The 23153-nt window shown below is 26.3% G+C and overlaps 1 protein-coding gene across 1 annotated transcript in view; it reads left to right on the top strand.

Moving 5' to 3' along the window:
* Positions 1–23153, top strand: part of KaiR1D (Kainate-type ionotropic glutamate receptor subunit 1D) — a 170526-nt gene that overhangs the window by 114023 nt on the left and 33350 nt on the right. Inside the window, exons 9-14 of the mRNA XM_075372008.1 lie at positions 671–823; positions 8664–8882; positions 13221–13427; positions 14027–14111; positions 18389–18527; positions 22375–22512. Of these exons, the coding sequence (XP_075228123.1) occupies positions 671–823; positions 8664–8882; positions 13221–13427; positions 14027–14111; positions 18389–18527; positions 22375–22512 (941 nt within the window). The remainder of the gene's footprint in view (positions 1–670; positions 824–8663; positions 8883–13220; positions 13428–14026; positions 14112–18388; positions 18528–22374; positions 22513–23153) is intronic.

The raw sequence follows: 23153 nt of genomic DNA, 5'->3' as shown, positions 1-23153 counted from the left end.
TAGATTGTTTAAATATTTTAATTATGTAGAAATTAAAAAAAAAAATTACAAAATTCTGCCGCTGTCATTTGTAAAAAAGCAATCTATCTAACACTGCATTTAGACCTTGTATATCTATTTAAATATTAAAGTAAAAGATAATTACGAAATGTTTTAAATTCTAATTAATTATTTTACTAAATTATTTTAAATTTGATTTTTATCCTTGCGATGTGGTACGTAAAATTAATTATTTAGATACAAAATTATAATTCACAAATGTTATACAAGAGATTATTTTGGAGAGTAAAAAGGTTTCCTAATTTTAAGAGGATGATTTTATTTTACTCGATAGAAATATTTAATTTTAATATTCTAGAACAAAAGAATAAGATTTTACCAAGTATAAATGAAAAATAAGGAATAAAAGCTATTATAGAGATAAATTGAATTTTCTCAAGCAGAAAATAAAATATGAATGTATAAGATGGAATAGATATTGATGATGATGAGAAAATAAAGAACAATTCTTAAGGGGAAGGATTTCTGTAATATCGTATAAGCTGATTAGATTAAATATCTTTTTTTTTCTGAATAGGAATTTTAAATGATTCTATGTTGTTATTATAATTTTTACTAATACTAAAAAAAGAATAATGATAGGAATATAAATTCTATTTTTGTGTTACAGACTGAAACAGCACTTATGTATGATGCAGTTCACTTATTTGCTAAAGCATTACATGATTTAGATACCAGTCAAAGAATTGACATAAAACCTTTAAGTTGTGATGCTGTGGACACTTGGCCTCATGGTTACAGTTTGATAAATTATATGAAGATTGTAAGTAGAAATATCAATTACATACCTTCACATACTATCATAGATTAATTACTAATATGTTTAGTATCCTAATTACTTTTATTATGAATATATTCCGTAATAAATTTCAGGCTACATGTTAAAACAGACAAATAAGTAATAATAAATAGTAATTGTATTTTAATAATAAATATTGCATATAACAGCATGGATAAAGCAGCAGAAGGAAACAGCAGAAGAAAGAGAAGAAATAAATTCGATAAATTACGTTTTCGGATCAAAAATATCTCCAATAATAAAACTCAGGTCCAACTCAGGCATTACACCACAGTGATGAGATAATAGTAACTAATGTTACTATACGGAAATGAAACGTTACACCTTTCCAATCTGGAACCATAAAGAAAGTTGAGAGAAGAACTCTGAAAATAATCCTAGATTCCAACAAAATTACAACAGGATACAAATTGAAATCCAACCAAGATCTATATAAAGAAAAAGAGGATATCGGAAAAGCGATAAGAAGAAAGAGACACATGTATAGTCACTGGGTCACGTGTATAGAATGGACCAATGGACAATAAAGAAACAAATACTTATTAAATTCTGAAAACAAAAGAGCAATCATGGGTACTTAAAACAAAGGAAGAAACATTATTGTAGAACCTAGGTTCCAAGAACAGGAAACGAATGGTAGAGAGCGATTCAGACAAAAAATACATGAAGTTGAGTTTGAAACAATGAGGAAGATAAAGGATTACACCGAAGTGAAATGATCGGAAGAGAGAAAAACCAAACACGATAAAAGAATGGAGGAATAATGGAAGAAAAGGAGAAGAAACAATAAGAAATGATATTTAAGTGGTCCGTAGTAGATTTAACCACAAAATTTTTTTTTTTCATATTTATGATTGTAAATCATTAAAAAAATTATTAATATTTTGTTAATTTTTAACAAATAAATGCACAGAGAACACAACACTAAACATAATTTGTTAGAAATACGTGAATTGACTACACTATTAAAATTGCACTGTATTCTACATTGGTCAAACAGGGCGGAGTATTAAACAGTGATTTTTTTTTCAATACATTTAAATGTCTTATACAGCAACAGAAAATGTATTTGCTGTATTAATATTTTAAAGATAAATATTTTACACATACATAAAAAAGAGCCACATCTAAAATCATTAATTATATAATAATGATATATTAAATGAGCAGATAATATATAAATCATACATAGTTTTTGATGATATTCTTTATACGGATGTGCTTGGTTAAAATGAAACCGCCTGCTGTAACATCAGCTGTAGCTATTGTGAAAACAAAAGTAATAGTCGATGAGGATGCTCACAATGATGACTGAAAAAAGTTTGAAACGAATAAAAAAAAAACAATTTCTACTATACGATATTGTTATGATGTTTTACCAAAGTTTACATCTCAGCATTATTTTATATTGATTTATGTTGAATTAATTAAAATTTTTGTTAATCTATTGTATAATTAAAGATGTAAGTGTAGCATTTACATATTATTTGACGGAATCAATCGTTTTAAAAATTAATATAATCTACAAAACGTTAAATAATAAATCACAGTTGATTAATTTCTGGAAAAAATGAGTTTTTTAATAGTTAGAAAGGAACTAATTCTGGTGAGGAGGATTTCACTAATGGAAATCATGTAATATTTTATTTCAAAATAAGTAGAACCTTTTTTTTTTAAATGATGACTAAACGACTACTCTATCTGCCATACATTTATAATAGCTTTACTAGGATTCTATGATCTTATAAGAAATACTTAATTGTAGTAGGGGGAAATCGCTAAATGAAAATAAACAACAATAAAAATATGAATAGATATGTCAAAAAAAAGACGATTTAAATATTTAGAGAGAATATAATCATTTTTCCGATATCTGTATTGAAGTACTGGTGCCTTTCATCTGAAAACTTTAGGGTTTTAATCTTGATATTTTTCTTGCAATACATAATTCATCTGTCATCATCATTAAAGAACAACAATAACTCTAAATGGTTATTAAATTATAGTACTTCAATGGATAAATACATTGGAAAATTTTCTTATCTAGGCAGTAATATTACTAAGCATGATATATCATGTTTGAAGCTAAGTTAGCATTAAACAAGGAAACTTATATCTATAAAAAATAAACTAAATTATATTAAAAATAAATTTAGATATTAAAAAGAATAATTTGAAGATAAACTTTCCACAGCATATGACGCTTTAAGGTATTTACTTGTAGGAAAGAGAAAAAAGACTCTTGAAACGTTGGATGAAAGGAAAAGAAGTAAACTGATTGGTCATAAGTATTTACAAAAAAAATTTAACGTTAACTAATTTATAAATATTAGCTTATAGGAAATATTAATTGTATAGAAGAGGGTAAATAGGGTAAATATTAGAATATAAAACAAATATTTAACATACAAAACTTTAAAAATACGTTGTAATTAAAATATTAATGCTAAAGAAAGAAATGAAGAAATACATTAAATAATGGAAATTTTATTAATAAAGTAAAGTAAAGTATTATAATAATAAAGTAATATTGTGCAAAGTAAATAAAAAATTATATTTCATCCAATAAAATAATTTCGACATGCAGAGGTCACGGGTTCGATTCCGGTCAAGTATGACATCTTTTTATACACTACCAATTACTACTCGGTTAATGACTGTAGTTATTGATGCCCATTGTTTCAAAACAAAAAAAAAACAACAAAAAATTGAGATTTGTAAAAAAAATTATCAACTACCAACATAAAATTAAAAGAAAATTTTAAATATTAAAATATATAATAATTAAAAGAAACGTAATTGTTAATTGTAAATTTTTGCTGGATTAAGTTAATCTGCAATAATGTAATTATCTATTTTTCTTTTTCTTTTTAGAAGAAATATAAAAATAAGGAAGGAATCTGAGATATGAAACAGTCGTTTAACTACAATCAAGAAAAGTTTCCTTATTTTTTATATTACAAAAAAGTTGCAGATTTTTCTGATATATTTTTGTTAAACGATGTAACAAAGATAAACCTTTATTATTGTACATTTTTATCTCTATTAATATAGTAACTAGTTTCTTAAATTTTTTTAAAGAAAATTAATAACATAATTAAAATGTATATATATATATATATATATATATATATATATATATATACATATTATATAATATATAAAATTAAAATATGAAAAAATAAATTTACAAATAATCCAAGAAAATGGACTCAAAAACTAAGATAATGAAATTACTATCACTCATAGTTTTCATTTTTAGTTAAGAATGATTTCATGACATGCACAATAATTACTACTGAAAAACAGGATTAAATTACATAATCAACTAAAAGATATATTAAGGTCATTAATACCATAATGAAGTATCAACGTATATTAAGGTGAAATGTATATTATATTATTTATTAATAACGTAAAGACTGATTAACTGATTTTAATCTTGAAGTCTTAAGATTTCAGTTCAAGGAAAAGGTCTTATGTATAATTGGAAATTATTTCTGTTTAAGATGAAATAATATATTTATAAAAACGAAATAAGCCCTGATTTTAACTAATACATTTTTAAACAAAAGTTGGAATTTTATACGTCCATCGTCAGCACATAATAGAAAAGATTATTTCTAAATAAATTTAAAAACACATGTATCCCACACTGCACTACAAAAATATGAAGAACGAAGTTCTTTTACAGATTATCACATTGTTTATACGCTTGGTTCAAGCGTCCAACTGGTCAAAAGCTACATAAGACAACCGGGAATTAAGGGATTAAGAATAACGGAAATGAATGGATAGTGAAAAAGGGATGATCAACCCACATAGGGACTAGAAACGAGACAAACTAATCCATCAAGAGTGTTTTAAGATCCCCTCTTGCAATCCTACAGGGATCTGTGCACCTTTACAAGATGAAAACCAGCACGTTAGTGATAAACGATTTTACATTAAATGGTTACATGTTGGAACAAATTGCTTTTCCTTTATATTACAAAAACGACTGCACAGATTAAGATCAGGCTTTCCTAGGGAAACCCTTTCCCTAATCATAGAATTATATGATATGTAATATATCCAAATAACAAGAAACTGTTAGCGAGATTCCTTGAATCTCCTGGGCGATATCCCGTTAGTGGTATGAGAAAATCATAGTTATAATTTTTTTTTTAACACTTGCTATTTTATAACTTAACATTAGCAAACTTACTAATAATTACATTACCTAATTAATAATTTTCACGACAGTCTATTGTTGTTTTAAATGATATAGCTCTGAAACGAATAGATAAAATATAAAATAAATCGAACCAATCTTTATTTTTAACAATTAATATATTTTGAATTTGAAATCAAGCCACCCTTCAGTTATACGGTATTTTTTTATAGTTTTCTGATGACTTTTTTCAAAAGAAAAAAAAGTAATATAATAAAATTTTAAAGTATCATACGAAAAATGTTTTGTAATTCGAACGATGATCTACTGATGAAAATATAACTTTATAGTGATGATAACAAATAATACTGCAGAATTATTTCTGAAAAAAAGAACTAAAATAAGTGAAATAGTTTTAAAAATGTTCATTTTTATAGTAAATTTCTAATCGTTATAAATGGATATAAAAATCATTAACACGTGCAGTTCCTGCAGATGTTCTTATAGTGAAGTGTATAACTAATTCACTTATTCTATGGGTCACTTAAGAAGTAAATGAAAAACCAGGCTTAGGAGATTCAATATTGCGTAACCTATAAATGGAAACCGCACTAAAATTCCGGCCGCAAAAGTGACCGTTTTCGCAATTAAATTTTGTTAAAACTATAAAAAGCTAGACATCACCCCACACCGTCCCACGAAGAGACCACAATTTCATTTAGTCAGCATATGCAACTCCCTCCGGAGAAAGGGGCGTATTTCTTCCTCAAAATAACTAGAGCTCCGGTAGGCGACCTCCTGCTACCCCACAGGTGCTGGTACCGAGGGTACTTCAGCGGATGGACTGAAGGGGAATCACGCCGGGATTACTAGGCTTAAAAGGTTAGTCTATCACGGTCATAACTAGTAAATAAATTACACCAAGGTCCATACGGATAGGAACGCAAATTACCAAATCCGTCCATAAATAAAACTTAAAATTTATAACCGCCACTAAATAACCAATGAAATCCGCCCGATAATAGAAAGATACAGCAACAAGGGACATTGTCCAGGCTCTGCGATCTGTAAGAAACTCCCGCCATTCTTGCGTTCCGTTCCGTTAAGAAGGAATGTAATTCACTAAAAGGTCTTAAACTAAGACGACATAAAGCTACTTTTTGCTTAATACCATGATAATAGGAATATAGACTAACATTATGTCCTAAGGCTCGTTAATTATTATATAAAACAGTAGTTATACACTTTATTATATAAAAAATAGTTATATTTTAGTTAAAATAGTTATAAGTTTATATATTATTTTTACTATAATTATTATTATTATTATTGGGCTGAGTTCAATTTACTTATGTTTGGAAAGGACTTGTGATAAATAATATTAAAATAAAAAAAAAGGAATATATCGTACTATTGTACGATATATTACATTTAATGTTATTACATTCATAAACGTTAATATAAAAGCCAGTAAGGTGGTTATCTTAATATTAAAATAAAATACATACTTGTAAATTAACTTTTTATAATATGGCACCGTTCGTAAAATACAATTATTATATATAATATAAACTATTTACCAATATGTTTATTGTTTCCTTCAAGCCCTTTCGGCTATTCTGTCATCTACAGGAGGGATTATTATTTATGATTGAATTATATGAAAGTATAAAACTCACGTGTTTAAATTATATATATAAAAATTGATCATCATTTTGTAAAAGTTAAAGTCTTAAGTCAAAGTAACAACGTCCGTATTGTAATAGTATCACAAATGTTACCTAGATTCTAGAATTTTTTTTACTTTGTTCGTTTTTCTATTAAATATATCTTATTACTATCAATTGACACTTAACCCAGAAGCACTCTAATTAATTACGTAGTTCAACCTAATGCACGCATACTGCAATAGAGTAATATCAGTAATATTGTGATCCAGTCTTACTAGTAAGAAAGACGGAGTCATATATGCTTAACCTGCATATATATATATATATATATATATATGTGTGTGTGTGTGTGTGTGCGCGCGCGCGCAAACAAACAAGTAGAGAGAGAGAGAGAGAGAGAGCGCACACACACACATACATACATACACAAACCTTAATTCTAAAAACACAATAAACCAATCACTGTATTTTATTTATTTTCAATCAATAAAGTTTTATTTCATATTTGCTTAAACCCGCCAAAATCTGATATTAGAGGAATTTTTTTGTTATTTAAATAATATGTTACATATAATTGAGTAATTTTCAATAACTGTTTTCAAAGTAACCTTACTTCAAACAAGAGTATAATACTTCCATAATTACAGTTCCTGACGCAATAAATCTGTTATGATTTCAAGTATTTAAAAAAAATTTAAGTTATTAATGTTAACATTAAATCTATATTATGATTATATCAACAATAAAATATAAAAAAAATAAAATAAATTTATTTATATTATTAATAAAATATTACATCGAAATTATTCACTACTGCATTTATACTTTCTTACAACAAAGATACATTAATATAATAGGGTATATAGTAACCAATTTTAGTACCACGCCCTTCCATTTACATTTTATTTAAATACACATGTATTTAAGAAAAGATTATTATTTGTAACTTATAAAAATAATGTTTTGTTTGTTCAGGTTAAACTGATAATTAACGGCACCATTTTAATATTGATTAATTTTTATATTTAACTGCTTAAAACTATTAAATTTAAAGTAAATACCTTAACAGCTTATGCTAACACGTTGCAGTCTCCATATTATAACATAAGTTTTATTAAGTTGAATATTTTTTTATAGGTTACTGTATAGTTCGTAATTACGACCACAGTATAATTATTTACTTATTATTAGTGTGTGATTTAAAGTAATCTTGTAAATAGAATCTAGAAAGAGAAAAATTTTTATATTTGTTAATAATTGAACGTAATAAAAATTACGTTAAATTTGTGATTAGGTTGCATGATTATAATATAAAATTTTAAAATTCAAAAATATTTCCTCTTATTATGCTAACCCTTATATTAAAAAAAATCATATTAAAAACACCCCTTTTGGCACGCCGGAAGGCGGAGGTAGATTTTACCGGTACTAAGTAGTGGATAAGAAATAATATGAACTATTTGTATGTTTTCACAATGCTTAATTACATTTTCTGCATCAAATGGAGGTATTGAACACAATTTAAATGATTTTTACACGAAATAAAAGGTTACTTTAATATGTTATCTATATTTTTTATCAAAGTGTTTGATAAAAAGTCGCGTTTGAAATTACTACTGCAACTAGCTAAAATGAAACGCAAAAATTGGGGTTACTTTTTCTATATATGACAGCATAAAAATATCAAATAACTAGTTATTTGGAATTTTATTTAAAAGTATATACTAATATATAATGTTATTTCTAAGCATTTCTGGTAAGGAATATTTGCTGTTGAATATGGCTTTGTTTTTTCTTTAAATGTCTAGAGCAATAATTACTTGTATATTAAACCTTTATAAATTTAATTTTTATTTTAGTTTTAATTTATGATAAAGAAGGTAAAGCCAACTCAGGCACTCGGTACGCAAAATAAATCACTACAAAACTAAAAGATCAATTTAAAAAAATATATATATATAAAATTTCTTTTAATTTACAGGTTGAAATGCGTGGTTTAACAGGTGTTATAAAATTTGATAATCAAGGTTTTCGATCAAACTTTGTATTAGATATTGTAGAATTAAATAAAGAAGGTCTTGTAAAGATTGGTACATGGAATTCAACAGAAGGAGTAAACTTTACACGTACATATGGTGAAGTTTATACACAAATTGTTGAAAGTTTGCAAAATAAAACATTTATCGTAACGACAATATTGGTAAGTAAATTTAAACATTAAACAATTCACGTAAAAAGTATACTTAATAAAAATTATAATTTTAATTTAATAAAAGTAAGTTCCAAGGGAATCTATTACGTTCAAGATAAAAAATTAATTAAAAAAGGAATTAGTATTTTGAAATTGTTTAAAATCCAGTGTCCAAGTAACAATAAATTTAACCAATTTTTTCCATCCACCCTACTTACAAGGCTATAGTTTTATATTCTTAAAAAAGACAAAAGTGTAGAATGATCAAGTTTAGTGATTAATATAAGTCATGGAATATTCAGACTAATTTAGATTTTTAACTACTTTTCGAAGAAAAGTACTGTATTACTTTGGGCCGCACGGTGGGTTTGGGGATGAAAATAAATTTCCTTTACGTTCTGAGGTATGAATAGAGTACGAGAATATCATTCACTTAAAATGTAATTCCTTTTATTTATAGTACTATGTATAAAATTTTGTTCCTCAAAAATCTCCAAAACTACTCGATCAATTTCATTAAAATTTAGATATATTGTAGTAATATATCTCAGGTTATGCATGTAAAAATTCAATAAAGGTTGGTCGATTCATTTTTTGAGTTATGCTCAATCTAAAGTTGACAACAAACAATATAACTTTGAAATTACGTTGACAGTGTTGAGCTGTATTTTTCATACCCGCTAATGCAGTGAGTCACAGTGGTGAGTGAGTTGAAAGTTGTTGCATGTGTGTAGGGTCTACTCGTTAACTGAACGTAAGTAGTATGTTGTATTCTGAAAATCAGTACGTTTCTGAAATAGCGAAATAGTCAAGAAATTCGAAATAGTGAGGGCGTCAGAAACGAATAAGTCGCCCTTCTTCTGCAGCGAAGAAGACCAACTTTTCGTTTCTTGAGCAGTTCTACAGTGAGAAAGAGGTTTTTAATATTCTGTTTTGATTAATAAGTAGAATGTAACTGCTCTTGTCAACAAACGAACATTTTGTTGAATTCAATATGTATGTATATGTGTCGGATCAATTCAATACTTTTTATCTCGGATCTTGATTTTAATTTCGTTAAAGCATCGTTAGATGATTACAAGAATGCACAAATAGCCATGATCAACAATCGGCATCAAATTAAAATGGCGACAAAATTGAAATTTTGTAATAATCAATACGCAATAACAGTGTAATAAATCAAGTTGGTTCAACTGTATTAATGCAAGGTTTACTAAAATACGTAATATATATATATATATATATATATATATATATATATATACGGAGTGTCCTTAAAAGATGAGGCCAAACTCTAGGAAGTGATTCTACTTAACATATTGAAGAAAGAATTTCCAGTGCTTGTAAGTCCGAAAACGCATATTTTTCTGTATGTACACCATTTTGTGTTTAAAAAAAAAAGATTTTTGAAGAACGGTTGGAGATAACGTAATAAACATTTGTAATTTATTTTAAACTAACATTTTCTAGTAGAAAAAAAGAAAATAACGATACTATTCATTGACAAATTTCAAAATGGCAGTCTTTTCGATTTTTAAATCTTAAATATCATAGGAATTATTAGATTTATCAATTTGTGTTGTGCTATAAAAATTATGAAACATTTTTTTGTGAACAAAACGACACCTTAGTGATAAAACTCCGACGATGAACAACAAAGTTATTGTAAAAGGTATGTCCAAACCGATATGGCGACCATCTTTTCTTTATTATTCTGGTTTGAAAATTTGATTTAGTTATCAACTGAGTCACAATAATAAAAAGAAACAAGATGGCCACCATATCGGTTTAATCCTATTCTTTGCAATAACTCTATTGTTTGTCGTCTGATTTTTACGACTAAGGTGTCGTTTTGTTCACAAAAAATGCTTCATAATTTTTATAACAACACAATTTGATAAATCTAATAATAATATGTATGATATTTAAGACTGAAAAATTGAAACGACCGCCATTTAAAAAATTTTCAACGAAGAGTATCGTTATTTTCTTTTTTCTACTAGAAAATGTTAGTTTAAAATAAATTACAAATTTTTATTACGTTATCTCCAACCGTTCTTTAAAAATCATTTTTTTAAAAACACAAAATGGTGGACAAACAGAAAAATATGCGTTTTCGGACTTATATGCACTGGAAATTCTTTCTTCAATATGTTAAGTAAAATCACTTCCTAGAGTTTGGTCTCACCTTTTAAGGACGCCCTGTATATACATAAACCACTTTTGTAAATGAATTTGTAAGACCCCCTCAAATGGTGTAAAGACTACTTTAAAAAGGGAAAATATTTGTAATTAAAAGATGAAAATACGTCATAAATCTGTCTAAACGTGTTTAGTCAGATTTTTTTGTCTAAGTTAAATTATATTAACTTAGTGTACGTAATGTAAGTAGAGGTTAGGGATAATAACTTTGTTAGAAGTGAATTATTATTAACTTAGTGAACAGTAATAATAATAATAATAAGTAGAAGAAGAAGAAGAAGAAAAAGAAGCATATTCATTCGGGTAAGGCTTACTAGACTTTTCATTGATAACTGGTTTTGTAGTTTTATTTTGTTATTTACTTTTATTAATCGTTGTTAAAATTTTAATGAAATCTTAAAAATCTTTCTTCCTTACCTTATAAATAAATAAATTCGTCGGAAAATTAACAAATATTCGTTAAAGACTTTTTAACTGCAACAGTTTTAAAGCCTTAGTTTCTTCTTTAAAATTATAAATTTTATCGTTATTATGTACTTAATTACATAATTATAACTACTTAAAAATAATTACTTAATTATAAGAAGGTAATTAAAAACAGGTACCTCATTTTTAAGTAATTTCGAACCAAAACCTAATCAAATTAGAGAATAAACTGAAAAGACGTGATAAATCCATGTTACGTTGTAATTCTTATAAACTTTAAAAAAAATGAAAGGATTTTCTCATTAAGGTTCAAATAAATATATTCAAGATACATATTTCATCTAAGAACTTATTTTATCTGTAATGAAAAGAAAAAGAAATATCCTTTAAAGAAATATCATTGAATTAAAAAAAAAATTACAAAGAAAACAATACATTTATCAAATTTTATAATACCCATCCATCATTTGTGAAGAGTTTTATTACTGCAGTTAATTATTACTGCAGTTAAAAATTATATTAAATAGCGAAGCTTATCTAGGTGGTTTAACACAAAAAATAAACTTTGTTTGAAAAAGATAGAAACGTACACACACTTGCCATTCAGTTTGCCAGCTTTCCTATATTTTCATTGCTTTTATCTTATATATTGATATCATTTTCTCTACTATTACGTCTTGACTTCTCTAGATTTTTTAGGAAAAGCACCTTCTATTGAAACATAAGACAACACCATATATAAAATCTGAAAAATAAAAATTGGACATCATATTTTTTTCCTTAAACCCTTCGAATATATATATATATATATATATTAACATTTTGTTCCACCTACAGAGCAAGTATAGGGGTTTAGAATATCAATTATTAAAAGTTTCTTAGAAATTTTAGGCTTCATTGTAATTTAAATTTAAAATTATATGGAAAAATTGTAATTTTCTAAAATAGACTTAAAATGGCTAATACTACAGACTTAGTGGTTATACTATATTCTTAATACCAATCTCCGGTATTAAACATATTCGAATTCCGATCAGAGTGCCATTTTTTATAGGCTATAAATTTCCATTTATATATTCTCAAGTACAAGCTTTGGCTGCTGTGGTGAATTAATCCGTCAAAAATAAAAATAAAGAGAACTTATATTCTAGTATTATCACACTTTGATAAAGAAGAAAATTTTTACTTTAATAAAGAATCTGTTTCTTTACAGTAAATTTCCCAGTCTTTAAGGTGGCTGTGATAAGTGAAAATCACTGAAAAACAAGAGGCGCCAGTAGAGTTGCTCTTATTTGGAGTAACGAAGTTCACTCAACAACCAATCTATATGATATAGAGAATGATGGTGTTACTAGTAGTATTGAATTTCACCTGCAACCATTACTTTTGTGATATTTAAAGTATACAAAGTTAAAATTCGACTTATCCCGCATCCCGAATTTGGTAAAGTCTATAACCAAAAGACATATTTATTATTAAATAATTACCAACATTTTGTAAAAATCCAACGTGAAAGAACTTTTAATTTGGATTACTGCAATCTGGCTATTTTGAAAAGAAGAAGCAAAAGACAAAAGTTTCATAAAATAAATTAACAGTAATTATACCACAATAATTTTGAAAAGAGACAGTTATTTTTATATGTTTAACCGAAGTTATTTAGGGAAAGTTTACTACAACTATAAATTATAATCATTTCAGAATGTATTTTGATTTCAGAGTTCTCCATACTGTATGAGAAAAGATTCAAGTGAAAAATTAACAGGAAATGCTCAATTTGAGGGATATAGCATAGATCTTATACATGAAATATCTAGAATACTGGGATTTAACTATTCTTTTCGATTAGTACCAGATGGAAGATATGGTTCTTTCAATCGAGAAACTAAAGAATGGGACGGAATGATAAAAGAACTTTTAGAACAGGTAAGCAGACATCCGTATTATTTTACAATGTTTTGCCTTTTGGCAGATCAAGTTTTTTCACAATACTCTTCTGGGATTTCTAATTTTCTCTTCATATTTCTGAATTTTCTTTCTATCTAGATCTAGTTACAATCTGATACAATCTTCTACCCTTAATTTTTATTATTATTTTTTCACTATTCACTCACTTGCATGGTCAGCAAACAAACCATTCTTAAGAAATGTCTTCTTAATTTCATTTTTATGTTTTTTTTTCTCCAACAATTTTTTTGGCATATTTACCTTTTTACACCTTTTCCTTCTTTATTTAATTTCCTCATAATATTCCAAGCATAGTTTCCCTCTCCTCTTATAAATGTCAAGTTTTCCCCCTCTTTCCTTATTCTGTACATCTATTTTTCTCTTTGTTATATTATGTTGCATATGTAGTTTTATAACTTTTACCCAATGTTTCTATTATATAATTATATAAAAAAATATCAAAACTATTTTGTAACTGTTTAAATCAATATTGTTAATATATATTTAATGATTTAAAATATATTATATGCTTATCTTTTTTTTCAGAGAGATATATGTTAATGTTTTTTTTTTTTCAGAGAGCAGATTTAGCTATAGCCGATTTGACAATTACATATGATAGAGAACAAGCAGTTGATTTTACTATGCCCTTCATGAATCTTGGTATGTAATATAGACTAAATAATTTATTATTTTATCATAATTGTATACAAAAATTCTTCATAAGCATTTCATATTTTAATCACATCTAAGTATTTGAAGAGTAAAGTTGACTTGTTCTAAGTGACTTTTTAAAAGTTCCTTACCTAATCGTAATCGTTCAACGTTTAATGTATTTATTAACATATATAATATTCATCTGATTAACATAATGTCGTGGTCTGTTACTTAAAACCCAACAGCATCAATTTCAGATCTATATAGCGATTGCCAAACTAATTTTCATGCACTACGTGTTAGTATGAATCAGGGAGAGGTTAAACTTATGACTGGAAAATATAAAACCGGGAAGTTGGAAAACTATACCAGGAAGAAAAGATTAATTGAAGTTATTACGGAAATTTTAGATTATAAAAATGTGTCAGTTAAAGGTATATTTAATATTTAATTACAGTTAAAAAAAAGTGAAACAGAAATTAAGGAAATTTTTGATTAATCTGCTTGTTTGCTTGCACAGTTAGAAGTTATGATTAAAAGGATGAGAGACCAAGAAAAAACAGAAAAACGCGAATAATGCAAGGGTTGATGAATTGGCTGACAAAACTAAGTCATTCAAAAAGAGTAATACAGAATTTACAAAAAAGATGCGATGGTTTGGGACAAGGAGAAACATAATTGGAGTTCATGGTGTTCTGGGATGTAACAGCAAAAATGTTACTATAATAAATGATTTTGGTAAAGTATTGGATTCTCCGATTTGATGATGCAATGATAATCTTCAACTTTTTTTAATCGGTGCCATTGATTAAACTCAAAACGTACTATATATTTTAAATATTTAGCAAAAATTTCAAAAATATAAATTAAAAATAATTATAATGTATTTTTTTTTTACATTTATGTATGTTAATTTTATTATAATAAATTTTATTTTATGAAAAATATTTCTACCTTGGAAAAATCACCCATTGTAATAAGTATAAAATGAAGGATTGAGGTCCGGGAAAACAACTTATCATGTACTCGCGTGTGTGCGTGTTTGTATGTATGCATGACGGCCTCCATTTCCCTTAATATCGCAATGGTTTGAGGTAGAAGCTTGTAATTTGATAGCATGACTTCATTATACGAGCCATTGATTCTGGTAATTTTTGATAACTCCATTTAATAACTGGGTAATTCGGTGGTAAGAGGCACTATAGGTCGATAAAAATGACCAAAATATAAATTTCTTTCTTAAATATATTTTTATTAGCTTTTGATATTAGTAATATTTACAGTTATTTTTATATCACCCTTTCTTTCAAATATGAAAATTTCTATCAGGCTGGTTTTTACTAATTCTATTATAATTCAATGGAGATTGATACAATTAAATTTGTGAAAAACATTCCTCGATGTAATATTGCTTAAGAAAATTTTTTTAAGAAAAAAATTTTGAGGTTCATATATCAATAATAATGCAAGATTTAAAAAGTCTTAGAGAAAAAATTTTCCTCTAAATTTTATTCACGTAATGTTTGTAAAAAGAGTTTTTATTAAGTCACCTTCTCCACAAATATTTTAAATATTTAATCAGAACCAGTTTTTCAATAATTCTATTTTAATTTAACAGTTAATTATTTATTTAAAATATAATTTCTTTTTGCTCAAATCTTAATTTGATGAATATAGTTTCAAAAGAATTCATTGGTCTAACGAAAGATAGTAACTCTAAAGTTCGGAGTTCATATTTTCAAATCTAAACCACTTTTTTCCTAACAACGGAAATGTATATTTTGTGTAAATATTTATAAATAATAAATAAAAATAAAATTAAACATCATTACCTCTAATAAATTGTAAATATGATTAAATAAAAATATGTTAATCTTTAAAAAAAATATTTGTACAACAATATAAGTTTGTTTTACAAAATTTTACAAGTAAAGAGCGAATGAGAGAGACAGGAAATTTTGAAACTTTTATGACAGCCCTGGGTGAGTATCAGGACTGAATAAGTTATAGAAGCCAGCTCACACCATCTTGCTATTTAGTTATTAGAGGTGAGAGTTTCTGTTGGTTCTTCCAAACGAAAACAAATTGTTTGCTGAAAAAAAAAACAACTGTTTGTGCAAACTGTTAGGAAAAAGTAGGTTGAATTATTAATATATTATTGTTCATGATTCATTTTCCATTAGAATGCTAAACTGATTAATTTTTGCAATTAAAAAGAAGTTTCATTTTAATATTTTTTTCAATGCATTGGATGTTTTGATTGATGCCGGCGAATAGGACAAATGATTTTAATTAATTTTATTAATCATGACCCATTGGTATTGATATATAATTTATTTATATAATAGTTTCCACTTACCAACAATATTTAATATGTTCGAGCGCTTCCGGATTAGTAATCCATCCTCAGGAACATTGATGTGTTATAATTATAATTATTTACTTCACATATTATTAATTATAATAACTTGAATTTTAAAAACAAAAATTATAAATTTAACAATTGATCGTCAAAAGGTAAAATAATGCCAACGTTATCCGTTATGTCAGAATAAAGGTCTCAGTTGTTACATAACGATAGTAATTCAAGTTAGTATAATTAATTATATGTGAAGTAAATAATTATAACACATCAATGATCCTGAGGATGGATTACTAATCCGAAAGCGCTCGAACATATTATTAAAAATTGTTGGTAAGTGGAAACTATTATATAAATAATAAATGTTTTTATCACTACATTTGACAGTTTTATCCCCTTTTATCTGCACTTTAATATAATAATATTTTCATGAGTAATATTTGTTAAGTTTTTGAAATTGTACGATCTTAACAATTAGAATACTGCGTATTTAATACTGATAAAACAACAGTTTGCTGGGCAAATTACTATTCTCGGCGAACGGCAAACAGTTTATTCATTAGAGTTTATTCAGTTGGTTCGTTGCAGTGAGTTGATTGCTCTGTTTGGAGATTAAATGTGTCTACTATTCAGTATTACTATTAGCCGGAAAAAACAATTTGTACTGAAGGGACACAACTGTTTTTTTTCTGAGAAGCAACAGTTTAATCAAAATTTTTATATTTTCCGACACATCACTATTAGTTTTCATGGATACTTGAAGTAGTACTTAAACATGCTTTGGTCATCAGTTTTTTTTATAAAAATAATAAAGATAGTGAGGATGCGTTTAGAGAATCTTGCTGCCGGTTAATTCAGGACGCCATAATCGCGTACCGTCAGCACATGAAATTATATGGATACGTAATTTTGAGGAAACAGATTCAGCAATGAAAAAGAAACCTTCAGGCTGTTTGTGGACCGATCATACCAAGCAATATCAAAAGAGTTCGAACTGCTGTCATTAAAATCCCACACTGTTAATTTCATAGTCATGCAGTCTTTATAGTTATATAGTTCAAGTATTCAATTAATACTGTTCAATTTACTATACCATCCGTACAAGTTCCAGGTCATCCAGCAACTGAAATCAAACAGTCACATAATTCTACATTTATTCTGTGAACGAAAGGTTGTAAAGATAATTGAGGACAATAACTTTATTATCGAACTGTGGATGTAGGACGAAGCCGTAAACGGATTTTTTAATAATTAAATTTTCGTTTTTGGACACAAGAGAATCCTACTAATCTAAATCAGTTCCGCTACACAGCAACAAGCAGTCAAATCAAAAAGATAAGTCGCTATGATGAAAAATTTTGTTGCGCAAAAACGACACAGACAATTCTACAGATTATTGACAACGCTTCTTTTCAACATCATATACAACAGGAATATCGATTATTACTGTACGCCAATTATTTTGCAATCGTATAATTAAGAGAAATAGTGACATTCCATGGTTTCTCAGATCTCTTGCCTTGTTTGTCAGTGTGCGATTCTTTCTTGTAAGTAACTTTAAAAGCAAAGTGTAAAGCGGTCGATCTACTACAACAGAATAAATAAAAGCCAAAATTGTAATTACAATTACTGTTGAAATATTGTGTCAAACCATGCAGAGTTTCACTATGTTACTGCAAGAATTTCTACGCCGAGATAGTTCACCTGCAAGATGTGATCATCAAAATATAAATTAAGTGTATATATGCATAATTGGGACGTAGTTTTCTATTTAAATATTTATTATTAATTAACGTATGTAATATAATTATTTTATAAGAATATTTAATTTTCAAAATTTCACTGTTTTCATTACTGTTTATAAAATTGTTTCTATTTATAGATGTTGTGTTTAACAAGTTTGTTTTATAAAAATTTACAGGTATAAGTATACTGTACCGTAAACCTATTAAACAACCACCAAATTTATTTTCATTTCTTTCACCGTTATCTCTTGATGTGTGGATTTACATGGCAACAGCTTATCTTGGAGTATCTGTTCTATTATTTATATTAGCAAGGTAAAATTATTTATTTTAAATTATCATAATACAATCTGTATAATAGTATGAGAATTATTATTTATTATTAAAATAACAATTGTTGGATCGTATTCCATTAACATAAATTAACAGAAGAGTAGTATAAGAAATTAATATTATTTATTTAATTGCTTCTCAGTTTATAAAATTCTAAACATCAATTAAAAATGATATTAAATGCAACAGGTAATTAATATGACCCTGTCAGCATGAATTCAAATAAAAGAAACGTGTTAATGCTTATGTATATATTTCTTTCATATTTACCAGCACAAAAATTTACATAAGGTTATTCTCAACCATTATTTTAAAAACATTTCATTAAATAATAAACCGTCTAATAACAAACAATACACAAAACTAATATTCAATCATTCATTGAAAACCAGTAATAAAGCAACATTGTAAAAACTATCAAAATAAAAATTACTATACGTTTTCAAAACAATTAGTAAAATACAGACTATCATACAGTAATCTAACAATCATCACTAACAAGTTCAGCAAACAAACAAATTAAACTGCAGTATTTCCAATAAATACTACATCGTATAGACAGGACCTACGTTATTCTATACATAAATGAGGATACATACAGTACTACACTTTATAATAAAAATGTTTGTAAATCATACAAAAACAACAAAAAAAAAGTATAAAAACAATAACATGTAGCTTTTATACGAAATGTTGAACATTTCGTTTAGTAAATGGAAAAAACAAAACAGAGGTCGAATATTTTTCCCATTATAAGTTACACCATTTTTATTCTTTATTAAGGTATAATTTATACTCGTATTACCATAAATACTATGGGAAATTTTATAGAAGAAGTTGGTTGTAGTTGTACCAGTAACGAACTGGTATACCTCTGTGTAACGTTACCCTTAATATGAAAACAATCGTTTTATAATTTTTGATTGTATTATCTCATTTTACTATTCTGTTCCTTGATTTTAATCTAATATTAGAATTTCATCAACATATTATTTGCAGCTGAAATAATGTATTGTCTTTTTTAACTGAAAGTTAGTCTTTACAAAAAATCAAAATTAAAATGATTTTTTCTATAATATAATGTAAATAAACACTAGTCTTTCAAATAATATACATATATTAATAATATATAAATTATAATAATTCAGGCTATACTGCCTACTAATAAAATGTTAAATATCCTTAAAGGCATAAGTTTATGTTAAAAAAGCCAAATTTTTTTAAACTTTTAACTATGTTGAAAACTACAGAACTATAGTTATATGTAAATATGAATTTTCTTTTAAAACTTAGCTGTACCGATTACATTTTTCAATTTTTATTTAATATTTAATTATATAAGCTCTGAAAAACCTTTACGTATTTTTATATTTAAATTCTGGTGGAAGCCACTTATATACCAAAATATTAAATCTAATGCCGCTGATGTTAGTACTTGATGATTTTTGTAATATTTGAAATTCTTCAATGTCGAAAAACAGTTTATGTAAATAAATATCAGTTAAAAATTAGTGTGCATCGGTTATTATACAGTGTTAGAAAATTTGCACAACTCTTATATAATCATGAAGTAATTATGAAAGGTTTTCTAATTTTGGCTGCTATTTTGAAAAAAAGTTCATTACGTTTAAAACCCATTCAAAATAATGTTTTTTATTCGGTGAAAAACTACTATAGTTGGTGGTGATGTAAAAGGGCCTTCACTGAAATGAAAACATCATACGAAAATAAAAAAACAACCATTGAGAAAATTTAATGTATAAAATAGAATATAACTACGCGCGCGCGCGCGCGCACACACACACACACACACAGCTATATATACATATATAATGCTGTTTCTAAAATGGGGGATACTATACTTTTCCGGATGCTACCTGTAAACTAAATAAAAAATAGCCTTAGGAAAAATGGTAATTTTTCCTTCGTTCTCCCCTTGTCCGCTATTTTGTTATTTTTATAAAAAAATTTATATCTCTAGTTTGGCTGGAGGAATCACATTAATATTCGGTAAGCGTCTTGATAATAAAGTTTTATTATTATGCATGTGACACATTTCCGCAAAAGATTACTCTATGATGATAAAACAACAAGAGTTAAAAAATAAACCAGTGACACTGAACGTTAAACAAAAAGAAGTAAACAATGAGTTTAAATTACTTTAAATTCACATAGTTTTATTTTTAATAAATGTGCTTGTATTTTTACATTATTACCATGATCAGTAGTAATAGTCGCTGTGTAAATTATTCAAAAGTAAAAATTTGATATCATTTTTTTTATTATTATTATTTAATATTAAATTTTATTGTGAGAAAATTATTATTTAATTTGATACTAAATTACAATACCAGAATTAACAATAAACTAAAACAATTAATATTTAGTCGAATTGAATGTAAAGTGGAGGACATGAATACAGACACAAAATTACATCAATTTTCTGCCATAACTCGGCTATTTTTTACCCGATTTAAAAAAATAAAAAGTCATTTTATATAAATAAAATGCTTAATATTTTAGCAATAACATAAATTTTGATAAAACTAATATTTATAGTTAACCATTTGTAATTTGCGAAGATATTTAAGTCCTGATTTTTTCTTAATTTTAAAACTTTATTAACAAGACCAAATATTACCAAATATTAATTTGATTCCTCCAGCTAAACTAGAGTAATAAATTTTTTTAATAAAAGTTACAAAATAGCGGACAGGGGAAGAAGGAAAGAGAAATTGCCATCTTTCCTAAAGATACTTTTTATTTAATTTTGCAAGTGGAATCCGAAAAAGTATAGCTAGCCCACTATTTTAGAAACACTTTGTATAAATACAAAGATAAGGTAATTTAGGCAGGTGTAAAGAGCTCCTAAATCAATTGAAAGTTAAAAAAAAAAGCAATACTGAAAAATAACACTAAATTTTAAACTTTAGTACAGAAGTTTTTAAAAATGTTATAAAGTGTTTTCGAAGTGAATTTATTGGAAAACGTGGATTTGTTTGTCAAGTTACTTCTTGGTAAACATCTTAAAAAACTTATCATTTTGTCGATTGCGGTTTTAATAAAGTTTCAATGATAAAATCGCAATGGGACAGTTTGTGAAAGTTTGAAAGACGTCCCTGCTTTACTATACAATATATTAAATGGGGTTTGCCTCTTGTATCAGAGTGATAAAATTTTCTAGCAGTGTTACCAAGCGCACTATACTTGCGCTTAGTAAAATTTCCCTCTTAGTGTGAATAGTATACATATATAAACTAATTGTTAATTATATTTAGAATATGAATATTCTAGTTGTATGACTTTATATTAATTAATTCATTGTAAGAGACAAAGAGTTTAAATTAACTTCGTTCAGTAAAATAAACCTTCATTTCTTCTTTTATTTACTTTTGTTTTTATCAAATGTATTATGTAATGTATCAGAAATAAAGATATATTTTATCTGCAATGAACCAAACAGTTAATAGAGTATTTAAATAAACTAAGTAAAATTACAAAGTAGAATATGATAAATGATGAAACAAAGTTGACTTGATCCTTTTTCCTTAAAAAAGTTATTTATAATTCAACAGGTTTATAACAAATATTAATTTTACAGTTTTAAAAGAAAACTCTGAGCGAAATGATCTATATTCAACAATTTCCGTGTAACTAATAATTTTCAATTTATTTTTTCGAGTTTTTAAAGAAATAAATCATGATTTATAAATATCATATATATATATATATATTTACAAATTAAATAATAATAATAGAAAAGGATACACAATAAAATTAATTTAATATAATAATAAATTCCTTTTAATAAATATGTGTGAGTTGACAGATTTACCCCGTATGAATGGCACAATCCACACCCATGCAATCCAAATCCAGATCATTTGGAAAACAAGTTTTCTCTCTGCAACTGTTTATGGTTCGCTATTGGTTCACTGATGCAACAGAGCTGCGACTTTTTACCCAAGTAAGAGAGTGAAATTCATCGATACAAAAATTAAAAATAAAGACGTGTAATTTACTAATAACCGATATCTGGCTTTATACAAATATGTGATTGGTAGAGTTTTATTTTAAAAGTATGTTTTAATTTATAAAATTATATTTCTTTTAATACCGACTGTTTTTGTAAGCAAGATATTTTTCTTGATAATTTTAAAAATATATGTATTAGGGAAAAACTGTTTTACAAAGAAGTTATTCTATTGATTAGGAGAATTTGTAATGCTAATTAATTCTAAATTCAATTGTTTACTAAAAAAAATCTCTTAGGAATTATTTAATAAAAAAAGAAAATTAATTTAAAAAAAAAAATTGTGAGATCATCAAAATTCCTTTCATCATAAAATTTCCTTTATTTATTTTTTTTTTAAAAAATATGTATATGCTATATATTTTTATTAACATTTAAATTGAAAACCCTTTGAAGAAGAATATTCTGTTATTATAAGACAGGGTATATATGTATGATTAAAGCAATATATATGTATTAATTTTAATTTAACTGAATTTCGAAATGCAATTCTTTTTTAAAAAAAAATAATTGTTACCTTGGGCAATACCTGCCTGATTAATAATTCACCTGATTGAAAATAAATTGATTTTTTT

Source organism: Lycorma delicatula, chromosome 7 (genome assembly GCF_047948215.1).
Source record: "Lycorma delicatula isolate Av1 chromosome 7, ASM4794821v1, whole genome shotgun sequence".
In the NCBI taxonomy this organism is placed as follows: Eukaryota; Metazoa; Arthropoda; class Insecta; order Hemiptera; family Fulgoridae; genus Lycorma; species Lycorma delicatula.
This window is presented reverse-complemented; position numbering and strand designations above follow the sequence as displayed.